Genomic DNA, 16,944 nt, shown 5'->3' on the forward strand with positions numbered 1-16,944 from the left:
GGGAATTAGAAGTCTTCTGCGTGTGCAGAACACTCTCTAACCCATCATTAAATATATATTTAATGGCCGGATTCCTACAATGTTTACCGCCACTTTAAGATTAGTTATATTTCCCCCACACATATACAGCATATTGTGAAACCCAACGCTAGCATTTTGTGAATCTTGGCTGTTTGTGTTGCTGAACATCTTCCCAAAGCAAGAATATGAAACTCTATCTCCTCCATGCCAACCGTGAGAAGACAATACTTCATACAGGCTTTTATATCATGTGTATATTGTGTATTGTTTTCAACTTTGGCTCATTCTTTCTTGTATGTAACAAGACCCCAGAAACTCCCTTTTTAATAATCCTTCCCGGTCCTTCTGAAAATGAAAGGGTTACTTTGTATTGTGTGTTGTAATGTACATTCGGAAGGTGATCCCAGAGGGTGTGTGGCAGGTGCCCTATAATAATGAATAATCCGAGAGGTAGCTGCCGTTTGAGAAGGAACGGATGAAGGACTTGTGTGGGAAAACAACAAAATTAACACCGATTCTGAAGCCAGGTTTTACAGTCGGGGAGCGCCAACTTCGATGTGGAGTCGGGCCAACCCTGCCCTCGTATTCCTCCTTCAGACATAACCCTACACAAGCCAGGAAAGTCACAGAGCAAAAACAAAATAATGTTGCATTTTAAGGATTCCTTCCATAAACAAAGCCAGCCATTATCTCCTTTTTCTCGCCGGCCAAAAATGTCTTCTGAGTCCATATTAAAAGTGAATATAATGGATCATTATTCACGGAGCTTGCGATTATTGTGAAAAAAAAACCTTCTGAAAATAGTGTCATCAAGGGAATAATCGCTACTTGTAAGACTAAACACATTCCGCACTAACAGACCTTCTAAAAGATTAACTGCAAACCGTAAAAAAAAAAGGAAAAATAATTAGTGATTGGATAGACTAATTAGCTGACTTTCGAGAAATAGCTATGGGAAATTAGATGTTGCATAAAACTTGTGGTCGATTTTTAAAATGCTTGTCTCGTTAATGTTTTTTTTTTTTTCCCCTCCCAGTGATTTATTTTTTTACTACTACCAGTAAAATGCTCCAAAATGGTTTTGTTTTTGACTGAATGAGTCGCAGCCAAACGTTAGTTTAAGGAGATCTGCCTGATATCTGCTGGTTTAACCATCTCACAGCCGTCTCTATTACGGAGGAAACATCTCCATGGTTATATCAGCCTGATCCTGCCGCAAGGGCAGTCCAGAACCAACAACCCCTGATGTACGTTTCACCCTTCATACCCCTCATCTGTAGGGTCTGGTTAATCGCCCTCTTAGCACAAGAAACCAAAGAGGTCCACGTCTCGCCTGACCTTTTCGATTGGGGTGAGACGCAAGAGACCCCGAAGGGCAAAAACAAGCTTCAGGAGCAGTCCTTAGTGAGTTCCTCTCAAAATTATATATAAAATACATTAAGTAAAAATATAAAAATGATACATATATTTATATATATATATATATATAATATATTACATTTTCATTTTTGATGTTTGTATGCTTTAAGTGGTTGTGAGGTGTAGTTCGGCTGCTGATCCGGCATGTGCCTCGTGTGTTCCTTTGATCACCTGCCTGGAATATAGACGCAGAACAATAACAGGGCACAAGGTTAACTTCACCCTTGATTGTAACCTCAGCCTTCTGTATAAATACTAAAACCTCTGACAGCCTCTGACAGCGACTTAGCTGGGTGCTGCGGCTTTTAAAACAATGATTTAAGAGTCCTTTTTTCCAGAGGGACGGTTATCTCTCTAATTAATAATTAATCACTGTGTGTTTTTTAAAGAGATTATCAGTTTGATAGCCGAGTGTGCCTAAGGCCGTGCCTTCATTAATCAGCAGAGAAAATAGTCGCATTGTATACATCCTGGATGTGGGGGGCATACCAAGGGGTCCTCTCCAGGTTACAGAGTTAAAGTGAAAAATTACAGGAAGGAATCACATAAGTTCGGGGTTAAGAAAGTAATTCGTTTCTACGGGTTGGGTTTGTGCAAGGAGCTCATTAGCCAAGTTTATTTTCTTAACGAATGGGTTAATTGAGTAGATGCATTTTACAGGGCGTCCCTGCAAAGGATTCCTTACTAAAACAAGCAGAAAACAGAAGGTAAAACACTTATAATCAGCTAACTGCTGTTGGTCGCCAGACTGGAAACAAATGGCTTAGAATAACGCTAGACCCCCTAATTGTTAGTATTATTTGTATGCCACTGTTACTTATGGAGGTCATTACTCAGTACCTTGGGGTATGACAAACCCAGGAGACAAATGGCTTTACTCTGCATTATAAACATACCTGGGAACTCTCTGCGTTTGACCCGGAGTCTCCAGGTAAAGAGCTGCTTCCCCGGATCTCCGGGTTACTTGTCTCTTTCTCTGGGCAGGGCAGCAGCATTTAGCCACGCCCACTACAACCCACTTTTTCTGCTACTCAAGGCTGACACAAGGCTAGCCCCGCCTACATGGCTAATTAGCCCCACCATTCACAAAGCCACTCCCACCCCAGAAGAGGGAGAGCTCCGATGATAATGAATGGCCAACCTCTACGAACTTCCCTTGTATAAAGGGCCTAGCAATAGTCCTGGTACAGTGGTGGCTCTCGAGAAATCTTCCCAAAGTAACTGTGATATGCAAGGCCAGCTCGGTCATTCTTACAGGTGAAGTGTTCAAAATCAGAGTACAAATACAAACCAGAGACACAACCAATACATAAAGAGGATGTATTTCACAAACGTACAGAAGACGCGAGCAGACGTGTGCTGGCTAGACAGAGCATACCAAGCTAAATCATTTTTAAGCTAAGGAGGTGAGTCTTGAGGTTTTTAGCTGAATATGGAGAGGAAGGGAGAGAGCTGAATGTTCTGCAGTTACCTGTGGAATGTTTATTTAACTGAGCTAATTAATCAATATTCACTGTTTTATAATATATCTTTTTAATACATCCTATCATGTATGAGAGCCACGCAGTGGGAGAGTGGCACCAGCCGGTGTGCGTGGCAGCCAGCCAGACACGGTGCTGATACGCAGTGTGCCAGTCCATTCTGTTTATGTTCAGTGACCCATTTCCCAGCCAGTTTCTGCTATTTTTCTCTTGTCGAGAAAAGGAAAACAAGAATCAGGATCGGTAACGTATGGGAACATTTAGGCGGGCATACTTGTTAAGGCCATATCCCTTTTGTCATCTGTTATCCACTACTTGCACAATCATTTCAGTGCATGAAGTGATATAAAAAGGTGTCTTTTTAGAAGAATGTTGCATCTTCATCAGAGGAAATAAGTCAACAAGACACTCCGCTGTGGTTTATAAGCCATTAGCTTAGTGCAAGAGCATCTGCCATGGTGGCATCTGCAGAAGTGTCCATAAGATGGTGTGGGTTCTCCATTGGATCCTCATGAAACTTGGTTACAGGACTAGAGACTTTGAGTGGCAGTGTGGGCCTCAAACCAAAACCCTGGCCGCTAACCTTTTTCATACAAACCAGACTCAACTGTGGCTGACTTACAGTATATTACTAGTTTTTATTGTGCCTTTTATTAATTTATCAATCTCTACCATTAAGGCTACAGTCCCTTCTTATTCCAAACTGTCTGTATGGTGGAACCACAGTTCTTGTAGACCACCACTACCACCAGATGCTCAACTGGTGGCCTGGAGGACCAGATGCAGCCCTCAAGGGTTTTTGTATGGCCCCAGGTTATACTTCTAAATGGCCCTTTCCATTAAACTAATGGGCATCAATGCTATAGTTGTGAGCTGAACTGTTTTGTGTGTGAGAAAGTTATTGCACCTACGTAAATTATGCTTAGTGTCCTTGGAACACAATAATTCCCAACGTGCACCTGGCCCGCTACCCCTGATTGGCTGATATGCTCTATTTTTCAAAAATCATTGTTTTAAAAAAAAATCTTTGTAATGTTTTATGCCATGTGCAGAAACCGGCTGAGAAATTAAAACATTAGGTATATTGGAAAGAATTACTAAAATGATGTTATGAAAAAAAAAAGTGGTGACGCAACCGAGTGGCATTTTTGTCTTTTAATATACTTTTTTGGTGAAATCTAAAAATTGTTAATCCAAATATTTATGTTTTGAAACGCATGTGCTCAGTTGTAAAAAAAAAAAAGTGAAAAAAGCCCAAACAATAATGTTAGTGATAAAATGTTTCATTTATTTGTTGGGTGACTGTACATCTGTTGTGGCTAAGGCTTGCCAAGATCTAATTCTTTATGACAATAATCATTGCATGGTTCTTAAAGTTTTTCGTCCTTGTGCCAGGAAGCTCATATGGGATAATACCGTGACCCTGGACTCGGATACTTTCCACATCTGTCTGGTCTGGGAAAGAAGGAGCTGGTTATGCGAACTGTACTGTGAAACGCGACTTGGAATCGTGCGTAATTTACTTCTGCTCTGTCTAGTTTAAAACACGCAGTACTAAACAACGACGGAATGATCAGCATCGAGAAAGATTTATCTAACTATAGAATATAAAAATCGCTATATACGAAGGGTTTTCCTTCTCCACCCAGTGCATATAAATCACTAAAATCGCATAGTTCATCAAATTCACTGTATTTTTTCTTAATACATAATTTTTTTGGAGTTGTGGTTCCAAAATTCCATCAAATTACGCTAAAATACCAGGTGAATGATTATTTTTAAAAAATCTTTTTTTTTTTCTTTCTTAGTTTTTTGCTTGTAAAAGTTAATCTGAAAATTGTGGTATTCTGCTAAACATTTTACTCTCACTGTAATCTGTTTCAAATTGGCCTGATCCCTCTATGACTGGTGAGTGCCGCAGGTGCGATGGGGGGTTGGTAACATGCATGTTATTTGCGAAAAGAAGCCCCTTGCTACAAATTTAACACTTTAGCAATTTTTTTTTATAAGTTATGGTCCTGAATGTATCAGCGTTTGAACTGGGCAAAGATTATGATTATTATCTTTTATTTATATAGCGCCAGCAATTTATTCAGCTCTTCTTATAAAACATACATTTAAAGGGTCCAACAACACTACAACTGATAGACTAAGAACAGCCGATACATGAGGTAAAGTGGGCCATGTCACGATGGTTTGATTTGGCTAGAGTTTTCCTATGGTCACATTGCATAGCTGTGATTTTTGTCCCAAAAGATCTTTCAGCTAAATGGTGCTGTGCCTAATACGTGGTTTCCCCCCAAAAAAATACAAGAACCACAAAAACTTAAAAAGAATGGATTTTTGGGCATGGAGACGTGTATGGAGCAAAACCAAGAATGTTCAATGTATGGACAAATCTGAGACATTCAGGTATGGCCACTCTGTCCTCAACATTTTAAGAAAATGTGGCCTACTTGTAATGCTATGTGCAGAGATGTATTTACCTTCTGTGGATTACGAGGCATCGTCCCTCCACTTCTTTTAAGACATGGATATGATATTACATCATATCCGGGGGTTCTGTGTCTTAAAGACTCGCAGTGTCTTCTAATGGAGTCTATGGGCCGGTTGGAGAGTTCAAAGATCTCCCCTGGAATCAGCCCAACGAGCAGCGGGACAGTGGGGTCAGCCGATAAGGTCTCGGTTTTATAGCAAGGGCACTGCGGCCCCCCTGGACCTCACTGGCTAAGTGGCCTGCCTCTAAATAATACCCCCGCCATTCTATCTGCTTTATAGACTGTATACACAGTGACAAAGCTAGGGAACGCTTTCCATAACATTTCTGCACCATTTAAAGAAATCCAGAAGAATTGTTAGATGAGCAAAATCCTACTGGAATAGCTGGCCGTACTGTACATAAAAAACCCAGAAAAATAAAAATAAATGCTACGGTATGTTAATACACCCGAACCGTTTCCCGCGATCCTCTGTAAAATGATTTGTTCTCAGTATTCTTAATCTCCGTTCAAACACACGATTCTCTTGTTGCTAGAGCTTTGAGCCTCATGTCTCTTCTCGAGCGGCCCTAGAAGTCTGTGAGCGATTAGATTAAGAATACTCACAATAAAAGAATGTTCTTAACGTTCATATATCAAAATGGCTCTGCCCAAGCCCCAACGTGTTTCCCATTATAAATTCAACTCTTATGAGATCACTTTTATCAGGTACTTAGGTTTATTTCTCGGTCGAAATACGTTACGGAGTAAACGGCCGTTCAGGTCCCAATTCAGCAGAGGACATACGATTGTTTGGGGGTTTTGTTCCGTTCCTTAACACAGGCGCCTCGTAAAGAGATAAAGCGGCGTGGAAAATTGGCAAAATGCAGAAATGGTTACCAGCCTGATTTTTTTATTTTTGCAACAGCTGTTGAAAGTTGGATTCGGGCCACATCAGCATGTTGATGGTATATCCATGGAAATGGGGAGGATCACCACCATTTCCATAGTTTGTTGGAGAAACAGTATTTCCTACCATATACCACAATTCTCCAAAATACAGCACATTCGTTTTATATGCAATTTCATAATTGACTATGATTAAAATATTTCAGTAGCTGGAACAGGTTAACAGAAAAATGCTCCCCGAGGCTTGTAACAAACAGGTCCTAAAAATGTCTCTGTATTTATAACCACAAAAATGTTTCAGTGGCTGAATACACATATATTTATTCTGTACAAAGCTTCAGGTGAACTAGAAATATTTTGCAAAAGAAGAACATTGTTTAACAGACTTTGGGGATATATTTATATATATATATATATATATATATATATGTAAAAGTTGTTTTCAGCCTGCATTTTTCTTCAGGACCCTCTTTCTAAGAGCGTTTCATTAGCGCTTTGAGGGCGTTTCATTAGAGATTTTAGGGTGTCTCGTTAGAGATTGCAGGGCATTTGGTTCACACTCCCAGGGTGTGTCGTTTACACTTCCAGGGGGTCTTGTTGCTCACGTTTGTGCATTTCGCTGCACCTTGTCTCTCACCTCCCTAGGGGTCCCTCTCTGTGGCTCCTGACATTCTCACTCAGCATCCACCCCCTCCCTCCTCCGTCTTCAGGCTGGGTAAGCCCTTTATTTCCCTTTTATCTGCTCTTCTCAGCATGGGCAGCAGCTGTGCAGGGATGGGGGCTCATTTAGACAGAGCTGCTCAGCAGCTCTACTCGTTTCATGTGCAGGGAGGGAGTGGTTCTCATTTTCTTCTCGTTTTCATGTGCAGGGAGGAAAGGTGCCTCGTTTAGATATACTGATTTCATATGCAGGGAGGGAGGGGGCTTGTTTAGATATACTGATTTCATGTGCAGGGAGGGAAGGGGCTTGTTTAGACAGAGCTGCACAGCAGCTCTACTCGTTTCATGTGCAGGGGGTTTAATAAGAAAAATAACTTTCTCCTTACGTTCCGTTTTACCTTTTGCCACCTTCTGCCGCACTTAATCTCGAACTTTCCCTAACACTATCAAATTATACATAGCAGCATATAACATAAGTTTCCCTACCTCACCCGGATAGGCCTTCCCTTCCTAGCGCACATCCCAAACCCGAAACAGGAACTGAGAAGAACCTTTAAAGACCTTGCAAATTATATCCCAGTTAACACAGCCTTTATTAATAAATCCTACTCTACTCCTACATTCAGCATTGGTCTACAGTCTCTAAAATCATTTTATTTACATTATTCCATTATTTAGAATTAGCTCTAAACCAATGCATTTCACCCAAGAGTGCACTCAGGGGCAATACGTCACAATTTAATAAAGGCCCATCTTCTATGTGGGTTATCAATCCAAAACGCAAAGTAATTATTTATTTATCTTTAATGGGAGGCTGCCACTCAAACTTGAACCTTATAAAGGTTTGTAGATTCATCCTCATTAGTAAACGTCAATCAAATTGTAGTTTTTTTTTTCCCAAGCAATCATGATTTTACTAGAAGATTAAGCAGGTTCCTCTCTTTTACCCATTTTGACATTACCTTTGCTCTTCCTTCCTCAGTTCATTAGTTATCCACGCAGATAAGATGACCTCTTATCCCAGCCTTATCTTCACTTATATCATATTTAGTGGTATGGTTCATTACCTCTTGTTTGACCATTCCAGGTAAATGGTAAAAACTTGGCCAACAAAACGTATGGTCTGATTGCAATAGGGCAATGCTGTTTTACAATAATAGTGTTCTATTTAGATAACCATGGGGCTTAAAAAGTACTCAGCTGGAGACCAGACTTTGCACAGTTTTGAATTGTGTTGGCTGTATACTGTTTTGTGATTACATATGATGTGTCCCACGCCTTACTTTTACTAAGAGAATTGTGCTGAAATATTTAGCGTCGGAGCTTACTGTATAGGTAAAAAAAAAATAATTTGTGGCTAAAATATTTTATGATAAGTAGGAAAGCAAACTGAATTTGCATTTGAACTTTTGATGCAGCACTGACACTGAAAAGAGGACAAATACATATACTTGGAGTTGCAATGATGCATAAAGCTTATGTGTTTATGGACTGCATCTCTTTAAAATATACAAAGTGTGACAGGGAATTAAATGTAGGGGTTGGGTATGAATTTTGTTGACATTTCTTGACCCAACATATTTTTCTGAAACATACTAGCAAACTGCAAGTGTCACCTGACTGCTGATAACAGAAACTTGATGGAGGGTTACCTCTGTTATAATGAAGAAATCATCACCAGGCTCTCCTTGAACAACAATCTTCTCTCCATCCTCAAACTGAACAGGTTCCAGTGCATCTGCCACGGTCAGACGCTCCCACTTGTCCAGTGATTCTGCACAACAATTATTGTAAGGTTAATGTTTGTTGGGTATGGGCACAGACATGAGGTATGCCTAAGGGAGCACAAAGATTCAACTGAGGTATATCTAATGATAAATAAAACGCAGCCTGTGTATTGGGTAAACTCGACTGACCAGACTTGATTACAGATGTCTGCCTTTACACGCTTACATTAGCAATACAAGTCTCAGATATGCAAGTTGCTTGTGAGGCCATGCGAGTGAACTACAGATAAGGGCATGCAAGTTCAAAATGGGTTCAAAGTGGCCTCTGGCTGCGTGGTGAAACACTCGCATTTAAAGTCACTTGCACTTTAGTGAATAAATCTGTTTTTATACATATATAATAAAGAATTGTGGAATCTAGACTATGGCCATTAAAAAAGCTGCATAGATGTCAATTTAAAACAACATAAGCAAATTGAATGGGGTGCACAGAGCACTGTCAAGGGGATACATTTTACATGCGCATTCTACATAAAAATTACATCTAGACGAGTCTAAGCAAATTAACGTAAAACAAACACCCAGCGCGTGCGCAGAGAGGTGCAAAGGCACTATATCATGGACAATGCCATATTATAATCCATTATTAATCTGTATTATTATACTTTAATATTTGACAAGGATCTCAACACATTTTGCTTCTACAAATAGATCTCTGCACATATTTGTGGCTTTTTTTTCAATGAAGAGAATTTATTTTATGAATTACTCTGCTCTCATTGGATGAGAGGTCTGCTTTGATGTTAATTAGATTCATAGTTGAGACTTGGAATCAGCACGCGCTGTACTGTGATTATGAGATATGTTTGCATACGTGGCTTTTAACGGATTTTTGGATTTGTGCCCTGAGAGTTTTATTGCTCGCTGGTGGTGAGTATACGTTTAACGTGTGATCTGTTCTTCCCTTATAAGTCTGGATTTTAGACATCTCATTCAATCAAGCGCTGTATCTCTACAAAGAGATTGCTCTATAGACCCCGGCATAATGTCTAGCTCCTATTTTTTTTAAAAAAAATAAATAGTTCTCGTAAATCTGATTATCTATATAAGCTAAAATGAACTAAAATAGCATAAAATAAATACTCGGGAAAGAATTTCTTTAACTTCCCAACTTATAGAGCGAAATCCGAGTTCTCACAGTCTGTGTGTGAATAACGGATCCCACGGGGAAAACAAAAGATAGTTTTGGAACAATTTAACATAGTTTTGTGTTTTGTTTACAAACACTATGCATTCCAAGAAAAATATGTTTTAATTATGTTTTATGTTAGTTTACAGTTGCTGGTAATTTGTACAGTAGAATAATTACGGAAATCCACTGTTCTGAGTTCCTGTTCTGAAGTTTCACATGACCCTTTGCAGATCCCAACCATAGTAAAGGGAGTAGGTGCGCAAGACGTCTGAATACCCCATGTAGCAATGCATGATTAAAATCGTATTAGCCTCAAACACTTCTGATGGGAGCCTGTGCCATTTATCTACTACCCTCTCAGGGTCTAAACACAAGAATATCGAAAATGTAAGTACGTGGTCATCAGATGTTCTACAACAGAACACTCTGCAATCAAAGGGGGGATAAAGATTGTGATGTAAAGGAACCCAAGGATTAAGACACCTAAAACCCATTCTCTTTTACTGTGATGAATCGTTTGCCTGTCTCGGAATCTTTTGAGCCAATGGCACCTACTGGTCGTGGTAGGGTTCAATGCTGAACGGAGCCGCTATGAAAGAATGCATTGGGGGCTCATGAATATGCTTCCAGCCACCAGGGAAACAACTAGACGGCATTTCTAAGCTTGTTTTGTTGGAAGTTAGGGATTGCGATTTGCTTCACCGATCTCCTAAAAAACTGGGCGTTTCTGCCTCTTTAAGAGCATAATGAGCTGGAAAGGTCCATAGGTTCAGCTGCGGGGGCTGAGCCGTGCTATAAGGGTCTCAAGGGACTGTCAAAGATCACCCCAAGTTTCATCGAGCCATTTCGTTAAAGGCAAAACATCCTGAGCTAAATATAACAGTGGGTCAGACAACAACTGGCAGCTAGGGGCAAAGTCTCTTAAAAAAAACAAACCCTGAAAATGGCTGAGCCAGACCAACATGTGAGTTGAAGTCCAGAACAGATATTTCTACCCCAGCCTACAACTTGAATCCATTGTAAGCGGATACTTATTCAGTAAAGACAGGTGCAATACGTTAACAGCATGGAAAAAGACCCAGGCTCATGCTCCCTGCTCCTGTCCTCGTGTCATTATTTTGGTGGAGAAGGGGTTGCGTGGCTAAGCGATAGAATGATTTCTCACTAAGCGGACGTAACAATGATTTATTGGGTATGAGTCAAAACACGAAAAAAGAAAATCCTTTTGTGAAGTTCAAGAACGTATTCTCTGATTGATTCCGCTCAGCCACCATGACTGCATTTTGAGAAGAATGTTTGCTTCCTAAGCAGCGAATGTATTGATGTTTTGTTAAAACTGCTACGGTATTTCAATGCCGTGATGTATTTAGTAACATGGATCCTAATGTAATCACTAATGCTAACCCGTTTGTTGTGCAATTAGGGGCGTCTTGATAATGGCTGTTCCACGTATCAGACATTTGTCTGGCTAATAGTGATTGATTAGTAAGGATGGGCCTTTTTTAAACACGGGACAATCGGTGGCATGTCCAAATTTGCCGCCTATTCACATAAATGAAAAAGGCAATAACTTGTCGACAAGCGGGTCTGTCTGCCTAGAAGGAAAGCGAACAAAGTGTCTATCATTCCGCGGCACGGCTGCACAACCCCAGTCCTCGAGGGCTGAACGTAGGACACAATCTGTGGACGCCGCAGCTTAAGCACAGGCCTCTTAACCACAAATTCATGAAATTACCGGGTTTTACGGCAAAGATACAAGGAATTCCTGGCATCTTTGTGGCCCTTTAGGAGTTGAGCATCCCCTGTTCTAGTTCGAATTAGAGTTCGGATCTGAACTACTGATACGCTGTGCTTATAAGCTTCAGTTAAAAACGTACGTGTTTACTTAATAATCCCCAGTACGTTTTTCATACGTGTCCCACAACGTTTCCATGAAACTGTATATTTATGGCAAACATGATGAAAAAATTGATTTATTAAAAATTCAGCAACTTAATGGTAGATTTTCATTATTTTTTTAATAATTAAAAAATACATTAACTCCTAAATATCTGTGATGTGAAGTACTTTCTGTTGATGGAGAACAGTTATTTAAACATGGGAATATACACCATACATTCCTGCTTCCATCTCAAAGCAGCGGGGATTTAAACGTCCAGTCCGTGATATCCACACGTGTAAAATCATTTAGGTTTGGTCTATGAGATCAGATAGCAACTAGGAAAAGCCTCAGTAACAGATGCGAGGCTACACGTAGCAAATAAAACGGCTAGCATGCAGGACCCCCACGAAGGTTTATGTGGCTGCTGTGTGGTCCAAAGTAACTAAGCCTGTCTTGTTCCAGACTAAAAATGGTTCTCGCAATGTGTGACATCACCGACAGAGACGACAACTCACCCAGAATGGACACTTTGCTCAGGAATTCTTCATACATCTTCCGCTTTCTCAGGGTGCTGCCCTGTAGTTAGAAAAAGGAAGAAAAATAAATAAATAAATACAAAAAAGAAAATAAAAAAGAAAAAGGAAGAAAAAGAAAGATAAAACTAATAAAAGTAAGAACATTACAAAATATTTCTCAAGATTCCACACATTATTAGATGTTCTTTTTTCACAGAAGGTCACACCCAATGGCACCTGTAAGTCTAAGGATCTAATATTAACGCAGCCCCAAGGGCCTAACAAGAATATTAACGTCTATTTAACCTTCTGTGGGCAAAAAAAAGGGGTGAGTATCACTTTTAGCTTGTTGAGAATTAATGGCACATTGGAACGGTTTCATATATTACTCTCCTTATATCCCTGCAACACAATCATATTTTTTCAATTACTCCGATGATATTATACATATAAGCGGGGATAGTCTGTCCATTCCTGTCAAAATTCACAAGACGAGTGACCCCGCTAAGAATAGGCCAAGAATGCTTTTAGATTTTTAAGAGGCTTAGAACAACTGCGACGGTGGGGCCAACATTAGCTACCCGCGCTAAGCCTCTTAAAACTCCTTCGGGGCGGAAAACGCCGTGATATACAACTGTGCACGTTTTGGAGAATTAATTGGCCAGGCAGGTGATATTCCTAAACTGGAAAATATGCAAAGGGCCTATATAAAAATACAGCCGTACCCTTTGTGGTAAATGAAGTCCACTGTGATTTAATGACACTTAAGATGACGCCTCTGGGTTTTCTCGTACTGGTGTACGATATTTAATAAGCCTTCCATAAAAAAATGGAACCAAGTAACAAGATAGATTTAGTTATCGAGTCACTATGGAGACTCTCTCTGATAATAAAGGGTTTAGATTTCATCAGGCCAAAGCCTCTGCTGTGTTCAAAAGTAGAAGGTCTTCTGACAATGATGGAGGAGAGTGATACCGAGGTATTGTTGGCCCAGCAAGGGACAGGGGGGCAGATAAACCAAACAAAGGTCCTCCTTAGCGGGGTAAATGAAGGCAAGATGAGTATATGGAGGCAATGATATTCTAAATATGTTTGCAATACCTTTTAATGGACCAACAATCGGATAGTAAGATGTAGTCACATAAGCATTCAGAGGTTTCATCACATGGTGTGTCATTGGTAGAGTTTTGGAATGATTTCCTACATCAAGAAAAACTTTCCAAGTCACTTAAATAACCCGCACGCTGAGTTCTAATGAAGTGGTTCCCTGGCTGGGTTCTAATGAAGCAATTCTCAGGCTGAGTTCCTTTAGCCCAGCTACGGAATGCCAGAAGGGACAGTTGTGCCCTAACTGCTCCTTGGCTAGCGTGTCCCTACAACCGGACTGGAGCAACTCTGGTGAAAATCAGCACTGGAAATGTTTGGCGTCCCACATGTCTCCTAGGTTAGTTATTCCACTCTCCTCCTGAATTTGTCTTAATTTATCCCGGCTGCGCTATTCCCCCGGCTTCCTCAAATGCTTCTCCATTTTACCCCACTGCTTGGTGCCAGTGCCAGTTTTAAAGGTCACGCGTCACCGGGCTGTCAAGGGGAGTCCATTAAGATGTCTGCACCTTATTGACTTCTGTCACGTAGGATAAGATTACAAAAGCATGAGCGTTGTGCTCACTTGAGATGTAGAAATTCTAAGGTGGCACCCCAAAGCCAAGCACTACAACAAAACGAATACATCTTAATGGGGAAATGTCACTTTCCCAGCCTGTAGGGTAACTGAATTTGTTTATTAAAACTAACTTGTGTCTTTTGTTTTTAATCAATTCAATTGTTTTACAGATATTTTTACCGTATGGAAGCTGATATCTGTGGCAAAACTGGCATTTCAACTAACTCAATGTCCAGATGCTATAAGGGGAGAAATAACTTAATGGGGAATAAAAATCATAAATCATGTGGATAGGATTGGATGGCTTTAGATGTTACCAGGCTGCTGGAATTGCACACACATATCCACATTGTTAATTCTGTGGCATCTACTTCAAAAAGGGTAATAATAATGTATATTGTATGTCAGGAGCCAAGGGACCAATATGTGCCTGCTATGAGCCAAGCGATAGGAACCAATACCAAAAAAGTACAGGTTACATATATTGCCATTTTAAATATCTGAGTACATTAATACACTGCAGCGTGCCTCAAACAAGTACATCAAAGTGTTAAATACAGTAACTCTCACGGGATTCTCAGAGATATCTACTAAATATGGCTACGCCTGCAATCCAGAGGCCGAGGAGGACTCTTATGGCACAGTGTGAAGGCATCTGTAAGGCAGAAACCGCAAGGTTAGATTATCTTCAAAGCTCTGCGGTACTGAAACGGAATGAGGACTTTGCTGCCAAACTCAAATGCCTTCTGCGTATCCAACTTTCCCTGCCAAGATGTCATTGAAAAAGCGCGATACTAAGAGGGGAGGGCCCGGCAGCACAGAATGATTTAATTACACCGAATACGACAAAGATGATCACCCAGAGACATTTGTGCCCAAAAGCAAGATTTGTTTCCCAAGCACCTGATGAAGAAGATTGTATGTTGCCCTGAATTTTAGCCTGTAAAGACATCTACATGAATTCTCCTATTTATGCTCGGCTACTATGGCAGAGATATATGAAACTCATCTAAAAAGTATTGTATTAGATCAATACTGGGGTGAATATTCTACTACCTATTCAGGGAAAGGCTGGCATGGGGGCAGGAGAGAAATGCCGCTGAGGCTTGAAGATCCTGGCCCACTATGGTCACCAAAGTTGTCGTTATTTACTGCATTTACACTCTTGGTAGCTTCCTTCTGTGAATCGATATTAGACAGGACTCCATGATGTGCACAGATTATTGTCTCCCAAATGTTATTTTGGCTGCGTCATTACTCACCCCCTTGGTTGGATTTGCCACTCCAGACCAAAGGATGCCAACCCTCCCCTGTACCCATTAAAAACACTCACACACGTACCGTGGGACTCAAGTCCTGAATCAGGACGGTCCTTCCAACACCATGAAGTATGGAGTTTTTATCGAAAGGACCTTCATCAGTTATGGGGCCATTAGATGCGTCTGTTATATTACCGCCGATGATACCCAGTGATACACGGCTTTACCTTTAAAGGTCAGGGCATTAATAATAGAATGCACGGCGCAGCATTCTAGATGTTAGAAGTCACTCAGAGCTTGATGTGAGATGTGTCTGAAAATGTGTGCTAAGAGATAAGGCTGGCAGGAGTTCTGTCCCTTATGCGCGTTGAATAATTTCTACAGATGTTAACTCGCAGCAACCGTTCATATCCAGTTTCTGCTTCAGAAATGTTAAGTAACTAATGAATTAAGCATTAGAGTGACCACCCGATCGCTTTAGTGAGAAAACACGCAGTTATTTTTATTTCACGCCAACCTCGCCGCACCTGTGTAACCACAACGCGGATTTTGGGAGGCACAGAAAGGGGATCCAGAAATTTTCCAACGGAAGAGTGAATTAATGGTATCAAAACATTGCTAATCAGTGCTCGGTGAATCCCGGTACATACATTCTCTTCTGTTTGTACAGTTTTGTTACTGAGCGCGGAATAAGTCCAGCCATAAGGAGGACTTGGTTTCTGGTTACAGGTGATCCTGCGCAGTAGGTTGATGAATAGGGCCCTCTGTTCTGGTTCAAGACAAGGATAACAAAAGTGGCAGATGCCTCTGACAGCTTAAATATTCCCTTGTTTACTCTGAATTTGCTGTATCTCATGTCAAATTTTGCACCTCTCTGTCTAATAAGGCAAAAATAACACATCTAAGGTTCAAAAATGATGTCCTGCCTTTGGAGAATGTCTGTATTCTGACATAGAGTTCCCGGTGGGCTGAGAAACTCATGCGAGATAGAAAGCCACCATCGAACTCTTCTCTTCAGGAACATGGACTTGTTGCCCCATTTTCTGAAGCCCACATGTGCAGGTTCCTGGGAGCCTCACACCGTACAGCCATGGAGAGCTTCGGCAATTCATTTCTTATTAATTATTGAGTAATAGAGATATGTTTCTCTTTTCTGTTACAAATAAATAATTAACACCTCAACAACTCACCATAAGGATCCTTCTGTAGCTGTCCCTGTCTATGCCCCACAGTTTCAGATCAGTTTTGGCCTTGACAGTCGCAGCTCTAGGAGTTCCATAGATTAATGCAAGTTCTCCAAAGCTCCCTCCTTCGCCAATGTTGGTCACCCATTCTCCGTTTACATAGACCTGGACAAAGAAAAGACAGAAAAAAGGAGTTTATTAGCAGGAAATTGTTTGCTCTTAGTTTATGTCCCCTGTTATCTGAAAACCTATTAATAACCTTTTTTTTTCTTCTAATGAGTCGAAGGAGGAAGAATAGAAGTCCAAACAATAGACCATAGTAGTTTCCTCACTTGGTCACAGAAGTTTGACAACCAACTTTGAGGATAAAGTTACAATGACCTGTTGCTTTAACACAATGGATGCATTTACTCCTGGATATGTTCAGCTTCTGTAGTTTATCGGGTTCAGTTCATTTTTTTTTTCTTTACCTCTGGAGTCTAACACTCACAGAATCGACAAGCAGAACTGTCACAACTCTGATCTTTTGTTTCAACTGTCAAAGCTGAAAGGAAG

General features: G+C 40.6%; 1 protein-coding gene across 3 annotated transcripts in view; it reads right to left on the minus strand.

Moving 5' to 3' along the window:
* The window catches only part of PRKAR1B (protein kinase cAMP-dependent type I regulatory subunit beta), a 64,029-nt gene that overhangs the window by 3,269 nt on the left and 43,816 nt on the right, over positions 1 to 16,944 (minus strand). For 2 of the 3 annotated variants that reach the window (XM_053470921.1, XM_053470920.1), the window contains exons 7-9: positions 16,396 to 16,554; positions 12,284 to 12,344; positions 8,620 to 8,741 (exon numbers count right to left, since the gene is read on the minus strand). In XM_053470921.1, the coding sequence (XP_053326896.1) occupies positions 8,620 to 8,741; positions 12,284 to 12,344; positions 16,396 to 16,554 (342 nt within the window). Of the gene's footprint in view, positions 1 to 4,055; positions 4,377 to 8,619; positions 8,742 to 12,283; positions 12,345 to 16,395; positions 16,555 to 16,944 lie in introns of those variants that run through there. The other variant, XM_053470922.1, reaches the window with a different exon arrangement.

The sequence above is a fragment of the Spea bombifrons genome, chromosome 7, assembly GCF_027358695.1.
Source record: "Spea bombifrons isolate aSpeBom1 chromosome 7, aSpeBom1.2.pri, whole genome shotgun sequence".
Lineage (NCBI taxonomy): Eukaryota > Metazoa > Chordata > Amphibia > Anura > Pelobatidae > Spea > Spea bombifrons.